The sequence below is a fragment of the Salvia splendens genome, chromosome 9 (assembly GCF_004379255.2).
Source record: "Salvia splendens isolate huo1 chromosome 9, SspV2, whole genome shotgun sequence".
Taxonomy (NCBI): domain Eukaryota; kingdom Viridiplantae; phylum Streptophyta; class Magnoliopsida; order Lamiales; family Lamiaceae; genus Salvia; species Salvia splendens.
Genome location: NC_056040.1, coordinates 23,713,091 through 23,723,378, shown reverse-complemented (window position 1 = coordinate 23,723,378; position 10,288 = coordinate 23,713,091). Strand labels below are relative to the sequence as shown.

Sequence of the window (10,288 nt, the reverse complement as noted above, 5' to 3'; positions counted from 1 at the left end):
CATATGTGATTACTGATGGGTTTAATCATGAAAAAATATGGTGACTGGCCCTTTAGTCCTATGCTGATATGGTTGATAATAAGATTGTTCGGAAATACACTATGTGATAGCACTTTTGAGCGCTCATTCGGTTTGTACATATTTATTTAGTATCATGTGTTGCCCAAGTGGGAGATTGTTAGAATTTTTGGGCTTCCACATGACTAATTTAATGTGTATGGCTATCTTTCAGTTGCCCAATTAAAGTGATATATTAAAGATTAAAGTTTGGGCTAAAGTGTATTTATTTGTTATGGAAATAAGTGTAGATACCATATGGGATTTTCTATTTGATGAGGGACCGAATAGAAAATAAATGGTCTTATATTTAATATAAATATAAGCTAGGGTTATGGTCCCCAGACGTCAGAAGAACGTTCAATATCTCTGTATTCTCTCGGCAGACTATTGTGAAGGATGTCTCTGATCGTTTGGAAGATCCATAGCCACTGCAAAGCAATTCTACCGTTTAATTCGTTATGGATCAAGGTACGCTTCCGCTCTACAGTTTATGCTCCTTCTCCTTCGTTCTTGGTTAATCATCATAGAGAGCCTTATATAATTGTTCACTCAATTATTCCAACATTTTTATCGTGTAAAACCAAACAAGATATAAATTGGTAAATGAATCATATTCCTAGTTTTTTTTCTCAAAGCATGGTAAATAAAACTTATTCCTTGTTTATATCAAAGTAAGTCAAAAAGTCCAATTTTCTCTAAGTTTCATGAGATTAAATATGGTTTTTAGACTCTAAATTGGTGTAATTACCCTTCATAGGACGCATTTTGAGATGAACTGAAGATGTGATGAAATCGGACATAAAAAAATGAGCCAAAAGAATGGATAACATAAAAAATGAGCCAAAACATACATCTTAATACACTAAAACATATTATTCACAAGCTTTGCATAAGCAAAGTTGCAAAAGTAATGAGGTAAGATATTCACTACAACCAAAGCAGCATCATCCGAGCTTAGCTTAAATCGATAAATGTGGATATGGAGGTAAGATATAAAGGAACGAACATCTTCAATAGTCTCCCTCCATCAACACATGTTGCATTACTGTATAGTTCTTTCTTCAGGGGGCATCCCATCACCATGCTCCTCACTCTCATCCGCAACCGACTTAATTGAATCAGAGTAGTCTGGTTCTGGTCGAGGAAACAACAGCTTCAGCCGGAAAGCATCAACGCCATTCAAGTAGTACCGGAAAAGCCTCTTGGCTCTAATAAATCCCAGACGACCATACAGTGCTAGCGCTCCTTTATTGGTCACTTCTGCTTCTAGTGTTACCTTTGAAATTAGCAGAAAACAATTTTAGAAAAATAACACCCCAGAGAATGTGAAGATGGACAAACTAACATACCTCCTCGCAACCTGATTCCATCATCACTTTAATTGATCTACTAACAAGCTCAGTTGCTGTCAACGAAAACAAGCAAATGAATCTCAATTATATGAGCACAGTAAAGTATTTTTAAACGGGTATGCAACCACAGATGCATACAACTACTTTGTCACTTATTTAATAAGATGAGAATATATTCAGCACAAACACTTAATCATATTTTACTGTAATAACATGAGGAACTACCAATGCCTCGGCCTCTGTAAGAGTTGAGAACAACAAGCATGGCGATGTATCCTCTGAAAGTATGGCGATGATCTCCCATTTTGCACACCACCGTGCCAACACATTTTCCTTTATGGAATGCCTGCCAATCATCCAATCAATTGAAACATCCTAATTCCTAGTGAGAGAAAGGGTGCATAGAGGGAACTAACGAGAAAAGAGAGATTGGGCCAGAGATAGACGAAGTATCGGTAGGTGAAGATGGAATAGGGCTCACTCAGCTCCTGATCCACGAGATTCATAATCAGTGGCAGGTGATGCTCACCACTGTAGCTCATGTACTCTATCTCTGACGCATCAAACTCCAACGCCATTAAAGCACCACTCTTGTCAGTCAGCTACATGTAAGAAGGGTACACTGATTTTAAACCAAAAGAAAACAATTGCAATGACGTTGCACACGAGATAAATTAAATAGCCGGTTTCATGCAGACCAATTAAATTTAAGGAGTAAAATGTTATGTAACAGCTGCATAAACCATGCTGAAACACACAGGAATCTAAAATACAAAAGACCCAAAAATTCACAGTGAGACTTCCCAAAGTAGTACAAGCTTAAGGTCTTTATCAGATATATTTAGATAGCAAATAAGGCTACACTGACACCGTACAATTTCTGCATAACAATAATTTTCGAATTCGAAATAGTATACACTGTATAGCATCACAATGAAAATGTAATTCTGTCAAACTAAAGCAAATCTTCACTCACTCCACGTTTTAGTTCTCACAAGTCAAGCCAAGCTTAGTCACTATATGTATAACCACCCGTCAAGAATCAAATGCAGCCCTCCTAAAACTGCAAGAACAACTCGCCACCTCGTGTGTGCAAAAGAGGCTTCTTCCACACCATCAGCTTCCAAAGAAATTCCATCTGAGACGAATTCCTAAGTTATTTTTAGACTACAAAACCTAAAAAATAAATATGCATGACCCACTTTACAAAACACTGATAACGCAAATATTTCAAAAGGAAAACATTCCCTGAGAAGTTCATTAGGACTAGTCACTAGGGAAGATAGTGACATCAGTACTCTATCATCCTATATGCTATGCTTTCTTCTAAGAAGTTTGGTTGTAGGAACACAAAACATTGCTTCAAGAGCATCCTAGTTTTCAGGTCTCCTATTCCTAACTTCAACAAAGGGGGGTTCTAGATGCTCAGAGATACTAAATATACATAAACAAAAACATGATTAAACACAGTACCTTTAAACAAAACAAGACAAAGATTTCACAAAATAATTGAGATGTTCATATAGTATCATATAGCATGATTTTTAAGTACTCTAAATCTTAAATCACATATGTTATCCACAACACATGACACAGCCCCTTGCCTAAAATTTTAAATAAAACTCCAGTGCAGAAAAGGGGTCACAATACAGCGCATAAGCACGATATAGAGTTAACTGATCTATGACCTATTTTATGAATGAGCAATAGACTTCACTTAAGCTTTTGATCAAAACAAATCATACAGCTTAATCTTAGATCTCTTTACCATATGAAAATGGAAAACGGCATTAAAGCTGATATTATGCGAATAACCGAACTTATTAAAAAAGATATGTTCAATCAAAACGAAACCTTTTAAACAAAAAACACCAAAAGGACTCCAATTCCTAAATCTAGATTTGAACTTTAGAGAGATTCTTCCAATAATCATTGGCCACGAATATGAGTTGCATAGAGAAATAAACAATGAAACAAAATAAACAAATGTCAAAAAAGAATTTTAAAAAAAACAAAGATAAAGAAAAAGATGTCCCTCAGAAAAGCCTATTTTCTACCTGGCATAGCAATAAGGAGATAGTTCCTCAACCTCCATTGCAAGAGGGAGCACCAGCTTGCACAGCTCCAGATTACTAAATATTTCATCCATGGGACATCTTCCAAATTGAAATTTCGAAAACAGAGTGAAATCGCCAAATGTTGAGTGATCGATTCATAATAGCAAAAATTACAAAACAGAACATGAAATGTAGGAAGAATACAAAGGAATCTTATTCTCCCAATAGAGATCAGAATCAGTAGCACTGTAGCAGATAAGAAAAATGGCAAAACCTAAAAATGCAGTGAGAATTTTACTAAAATGTTACAGCATTTTGCTCTTTTTATCTGGTTTTTGAGCAGTAGAATCGCGAAATAGCAGATTATTGTGTGTTGGAAAATAGAGAAGGGAAGAAAGATACCGCAATGATGAACAAATTTGGAGGAGAAATCTCGTGAAGAAGAAGAAGAAGAAGAGAGTGGCGGCTATTCTGAAATGATTCTAGGGGTTGTCTAATTTTGTGATTAGTCTTTTATTTTTATTTTGAAATCAATTTTATATATTATGGGCCATATTTGGGCTAATGATTTTTTTTTCTGTTTGGACTTGATTTAGGTTTAGTAAACACAAACAATGGGGCCAGAAATTATTCAGGGTTTTGCTAATTACTATTATGATTATGATAATTAGTATAATATAGGAGTATTTTATTAATAAAATTATAATTTTATAACTATAAAATGAGAAAATATACATAATACATCACAATATTACTTATAAATTATCAACTACATTTAAATAAAATACATATAAAGATGAACAACAAATAATCCTTAAATGGGCAATGACATAAATAGAAAAAGTTAAGACTAGCAACAAATAATAAACTAATTTCATTCTAATAAATTACTTAGCTTGTGTTTGAAAATAATAATTACAATAATAACCGTATAAAATAATTAAAATTATATTAAATGCCTAAATACGTGCAACGGCATCCTCACACCAAAATTTTGAATTCTAGAAAAATAAAATGGACAAAAATACGTGAAAGAGAAAGTAAACAGGAGAGTATTCACGCTTCACACAAGCTAGTTCAATAAAGAGTGAATGTGTCAAAGATACAAGAAAGAGAAACTAAACAAGAGAGTATTCACGCTTCACAGTTTACACAGTCTAGATCTTAAATAGTTTACGCAATCTGCTTAATTTACATATAAGATGATAACATGGAGGAGAAATGGACAGTGGTTTCTACCAGAGAAACTGTCTCATATCTGCACCATACAAGTAACCAAGCCAAGAATGAATTGCCTGACATACAAGCCATGTCAGAGGAAGCATCCCCGATTCCCAGTTAGACGAGCGCATCATCCACTGCTGAAAGCGGGGCACAAGCTTCTCATTTGCTAGAGGAAGGCCCTCGTGTGCCCCGGCTCACTAGCGAGTTCCAGCTGTTTTTGCTCAAATGTCCACTTTCGCAATATGACCCCAGACCGTGAGAGGTGTTGAACCCCTTGGAGGGAGTATGGTCTTTGTGCATTTCTTGAACCGTAGATAATGCTCCTTCGTTGTTTTGATGAGAGGCACCGTTACTGTTTGTGGACAAATGAGTATAAGTAAGGGAGTGTGACTGTGATGAAGCAGTTTCCCCTGATTTTGATTGCTCCGCTGAGGCAGAGTTTTCTTTGCCGTCGAGCTTTTTGGTATTCAGGAAACGGCCTCCGGAGCCTCTTAACCTTTTCATAGCATGTTTATGACGAGATTCGTGAAGGTAAGGCTGCATTCACCAATACAGAAACAGCATAAGTAGGATTTTTGGAGAAACATACAAGTAAAACCAATAAAATCTGTAATGTTATTCACTTAATATTCCTTGTTAAACCAGTAACAATGCTGATGCTACAACTCTCTCTGGTTCAGAAAAGAAGAGATGGTAAGTGACAAATCAACAGTTTTCACAAGTAATAGACACCACATTCATCCATGAGTTATCATCCCTCTCTTTGGGTTCAAAAAATATACAGTAACGGTATCCAAATGAAAACTGAAAACCAAGAGTCAAATATGAAATATATGCCACACAGAAATCAAGTTAAACTTCTATACTAGAAATAGAATTATTGCATTCTAACACTTTAGTTCTTAAACTACAAGCAGGAAACATGTGCATACTTTAATTCCAGAAAAAAATGGTGGTGCGGCACGTATAATTATGTGCTTTCTGTGTAAGACACGTTTCTCCAGATCAACCAAGTATTATAAGCTAAGGAAATGCATGCAAAAATTAAAGGGAAAATAATTTAATTACTTTTCTGTCTTTCACCAATTTCTTTTCCAATTCAGCTTTTGCTCGTATTTGTCTGCGCCTCAGAATTCCATGGTACTGCTTTGCATTCACATAAACAGGTTCTTCTTCCATTTCAAGAGGCAGAGGCATTCTTCCTGGATGATAGCCGAGCAAGTGAGGATGCACCTGTAACCGATCCACCAATCCAGACAAGTTTCCAATGTTAAATTAAAAGAGGGAAGAGAATACTTCCTGAGGCACCAAATAAAGTAATAACATAAAGTCCAGTACATACAAGAATTCAACAAGGTCTTTAGAAAAAAATAGTGAAGTAACTCTCACTCCAAAAAGAAGACTTAATGTTCAGAAATTTGAAACAAACATGCATCACATTAACCAGTTTCTTTAACGAAAACATCCTGCATCAAACAAACAAAGCTAATCATACAGGACTATTTTAGATCAACGCGGACATTTATTAAACTTCAATTTACTCTGAAGACTGAAGAATTGAGACTCCCGCACTTATCCCTCGCTGAGAATGTAGAATTTTCCCTTCACACACTCACTCACAAATACCCTCATTACAAAAAGGCCAAGGAAAGGAAAAAAGAGAGGTTTAGAAGGGATAGAAAACCACGACGAAGGGAGAAGGGCCATGATATAAAAACTGTTTCTGAGTTTCAAACTGGAAATTTGAGCAGTACTTATGGCATACCTCAAACAAAAATAGGTGGAATTTGGATAAATAGAAACTGTTCTTCTTTTGCAAACATGTTCATCAATCCACCAGATGAGGGAAAAAGATGGACGTTATTCAAATGCTCGAATCAACCCAATTGCTAACAGTCTATTCTAATTGCTAGAATGGAAGACATTCAAATTGTTTTGACTATAAGTACCCATGTTTAAATATGCACTGAAAAAACTACATACAGAACATATGTGCTTACATATGCTGATGCACAAACAACTTCTAATCTACATGTGTATGTGGTAAACAGGTGTGTGGGGTCATGTGCACGTATGCAGAGAAGATACAAAGGAGTAACATAGCAGAGAATATCTAAACATAAAAAGTGTAATCCAATCAACAATTTATAAGGAAACACCAACATAGCATATTTATGATATACTCTGTCTCTTCTTTTCCTTCACATAATATTTCCCTTAACAGCCGTGTCAGGCTTAGTTTTAGAGTTCTATCCCCTGGGGAGGGCAAGAGTGAGATTTGTCTTTACCGGCGCCCCATATGTCAAAATCCCCCCATATTGTGGGTCCGCATATGGATATGATGTCAGCATCTGCAAAGTTAAAAATAAAAAAGAAAAGCAAATAGAAATTGTTAAATATGTTAATCCAGACAAGACACAGATCACTTTATTACTGAAAACTGCTTTGCGGTATTAACTGTGCCATATCTATGTCTTTCATATATGCTGGGGAGGAAAAGGGGGTTGCTTACAATAGAATGGCCAACAAGCTCCATTTGTGCATTTGCATCAAGATGTTGCTGCTCTTGCTCACCATTGTTTCTATTCAAATCTGGAAGGGATGTATAGACCCAAATTAGCTAAACCAGAAATAAATGCCCATATAAGACATGAATAAAAAATCAGAAGGGAAGTGAAATGGAAAGACTCTCAAAAATTGACAAAGTGATCAATGAAATCAGTTGTCTAGCAATCCAGAGTTTATATACAACTTAAGGATCATAAAGCTGTACTTTTCTTGGACATTCATTATAAGACACCACTTAACAAGACCATTAGTTGTTTCAGCTTCTAATTTCTAAAAGCAATTTTCAAATGGGAAAGCTGGCTTTCATTCAATATTGGCCAATATTATTGAAGATACCCAAAATTAGAGTTGTTTGCTTAAGAGTTAAACGTGCACTGCATGTCCAAGAAACAATGATCCTTAAGTGGTGTCTAACATGTCCAAGAAAAGTACAGCTTTTATAATTTCAAACTGTTCTCAATGCGAGCATTTGACCATGGGAATATTTTGTTCATGTTATGATGTCTGTAACTGATACCAGATCTATGAAATTAGGTTATTTGAAAGTGATAAGTATCAGGGTATGATAAAAAAGGGTATCATGGCTGTATGCTGTTTCTCAACTTGTCTGATTGTTGTCTAGATTCTACTTCTTATTTCTTTGTAATATAATTTTATTCTTTCTCACCTAATTTCTGTTCCTTAGGATCCTAGTGTTGAAAACTAAATTTAAAGTAGCTGAAATCATTGTGCACTCAGATTATCTGGATTTGGTTCCATGACAAACTATGTGATGAACACCTAAAGAGGATACTTCATGCAGTATGGATCTGCATGCTATTTTGTTCAATATCTTCTCACATAGAAAACATGAAGTAGTAATAGTCCATGGATACTTTCTTTCACATATTGCATACTTTAGTGGCTGTGGGTGATTGATCGACTTTCCCAAAGTTATTCACAGAACTTTCTGCTTGGGGTTAAGTTTCTCAAGTTCAAATTATGAGTTTATTGTGGTTACTTAAAGTCAAATATTTAATTTGCAGTTTTAACATGAACATATTATTCCCATGGTCGCGTACTCGCATTGAGAACAGTTTGAAAAATGAAACCTCAGACATAGCGAGAACCGCACAAAGTATAACTTGAATACCAGATATGTAGAGCATTTAAAGTTTAAACATAACAAAGCAGTAAAATATGTGGCACAAGAAAGGGTTACCAGAGTGAAGAACAACATTAGTTTCTGTATCCCTGGGGATCCCTTCAACAGAGCCTTGTGGTTGCACAGCTGCATGATTTATGGAACTATCTTCTTGCTGCCCTGAAGAAGGCATGTCATTGCTCCCAAGACCCTGCCACCAAGGCTGACCATAGGGTGTTGAGGTCTGGATGCTTCTTAGTCCTTTCTCTACTTGTCTATTAGTATTACTTTTTGTAAGCGTGGGCATTTTCTGTTGACTCCCTCCCAAATATTTAATGGCCTAAACATAATCTTTAAACCATCATTTATATGCATAAACAATTCACAGAGACACTACCCAACCAGTCAAAAAATGAGAATCTACAAAACCAACAGAAATCTTCTAAAGTGAGGAAGATCACCTAGGTAATGCTAACCACCTAGAGTATTGGATCAGTAATATACAGATTTAAAGCGCATAAGCAAAAAAAATCTGTAATGCGTGCACTTCAATTGCTTACGGTAAGCATATCTGTCAGAAGCACCATCTTTAAATTCTCTTCATCTTCACACTCTTTACCATAAGACACCCAAAGATTGATAAAAATCACAAATATTATAGTGAGAAACGCAGCTATGTAGCCGGCACCGAACAGCCTAAACTATGCCAAGTCAGGACCTCAACAATCAGAGGTTTGGAATTTCACCAGTAAGCAGATCTATTAGCATAACCTTGAGTTCCCAATGCAACTAAAGCAGAAACTTTACACCCCTGATTTACCTATGCTTGTACCAGGATATACAAGATAGAGTGCAAAATAACTATGTAAACTTCCAACCATGATTAGAAAGATGATTTTGCCAAGAGAAAAATGATCTTTGCCAACTTGAATTGAAATAGTAGAGTGGATAAAATCACGCAGAAATTTCAATTATATCGCCATAGTCACACTCACACTTGATATAATTACCCAAAAAAAGAAAAAATCCCAGTATCCACCACTCATTAAATTTGAGTAAAAAACTCACTAATCAAATCAAAAGAATCTATAAATACAGAATAAGTAGGATGAAAATCCAGAAGTTAGTTCGCAACTCAAATTCTACAAAAAATCTATGTTCGAAATTCACATAACAGGAAACCAACACACACATGCACACAGAGCAATCGGTGGGGGAACCAAAATCAAAAACATATATCTCCTAAATCCAGAAAAAGGAAATTATAATTTAAACTCAAACTAATAATTTCACGTCTTCCAAATAAGAATTCGCAAACTCAAAATCAATCATACAACAGAAAACCACAGATACCGTAAGAGGGAGCACTGGATTAATTAGATGAAATAAAATCCAAAAATTACCCTTAATTCCGCGCAACGATGTGAAGAAGGTAATCCTGAAGCTATCTGAGACCCATTTTAGCACTGTTTCGTATGCTTCATCACTTTGTTTGATTATTTTCTGGATAGAGAGAGGCAATATTTTGTGTGGACTTTATATTAATAATATAATTAAATTAAATTAAATTAAATTAAATTAAATTAAATTAAATTAAATTAAATTAAATTAAATTAAATTAAATTAAATTACTGTCGCAGTTTTTTTAATTTCTACGCCAACGTCGTTCTCCTTGTCTCTGTTAAGGAGGGAGAAATTAAAATTAATATTGCTATATTTTGAAAAAAAATAAACATTAATATTGGAATTGCTTGAAAGTGTTCAGATGGCCCCATGGAGATAAAAAGACGTAAATGCCCTTTAAAGTTTTAACTGCTTCTGCCAACGCATCAAGGAGTATAGGGTAACTTCGCAGTTCGAGTAATTATGCTTTCTGAGGAGGATAAAATAAGCGTATAATTACT

The 10,288-nt window shown here is 35.3% G+C and overlaps 2 protein-coding genes and 1 non-coding gene across 7 annotated transcripts; all 3 read right to left on the bottom strand.

The window, feature by feature from the left end:
• Window positions 1-867: 867 nt before the first annotated feature.
• On the bottom strand, window positions 868-3,961 carry LOC121747241 (N-alpha-acetyltransferase MAK3-like). 5 transcript variants are annotated; one of them, XM_042141244.1, is made up of 7 exons: window positions 3,872-3,959; window positions 3,470-3,568; window positions 2,389-2,550; window positions 1,829-2,014; window positions 1,638-1,758; window positions 1,410-1,465; window positions 868-1,336 (listed from the first exon to the last, which is right to left on the bottom strand). In XM_042141244.1, exons 4-7 carry the CDS (start codon window positions 1,988-1,990, stop codon window positions 1,103-1,105), a joined length of 573 nt encoding a protein of 190 aa, XP_041997178.1. In that variant the 5' UTR covers window positions 1,991-2,014; window positions 2,389-2,550; window positions 3,470-3,568; window positions 3,872-3,959; the 3' UTR covers window positions 868-1,102. The 5 variants fall into 5 exon arrangements, with proteins under 5 accessions (XP_041997178.1, XP_041997177.1, XP_041997180.1 ...); XM_042141243.1 differs by lacking the exon at window positions 3,470-3,568 and having other exon boundaries at window positions 3,872-3,961; XM_042141246.1 differs by lacking the exon at window positions 2,389-2,550.
• On the bottom strand, window positions 3,444-3,565 carry LOC121749961. The gene has a single exon (XR_006039763.1). It is a non-coding gene; the product is annotated as a small nucleolar RNA snoR130 (small nucleolar RNA).
• A 570-nt stretch (window positions 3,962-4,531) lies between the features above and the next one.
• Window positions 4,532-9,906, bottom strand: LOC121748788 (nuclear transcription factor Y subunit A-4-like). The gene is made up of 6 exons (XM_042143309.1): window positions 9,788-9,906; window positions 8,463-8,724; window positions 7,206-7,285; window positions 6,982-7,044; window positions 5,762-5,926; window positions 4,532-5,230 (listed from the first exon to the last, which is right to left on the bottom strand). The coding sequence occupies exons 2-6, from the start codon at window positions 8,689-8,691 to the stop codon at window positions 4,853-4,855; spliced, it is 915 nt and encodes a 304-aa protein (XP_041999243.1). The 5' UTR covers window positions 8,692-8,724; window positions 9,788-9,906; the 3' UTR covers window positions 4,532-4,852.
• Between the last annotated feature and the right edge of the window lie 382 nt (window positions 9,907-10,288).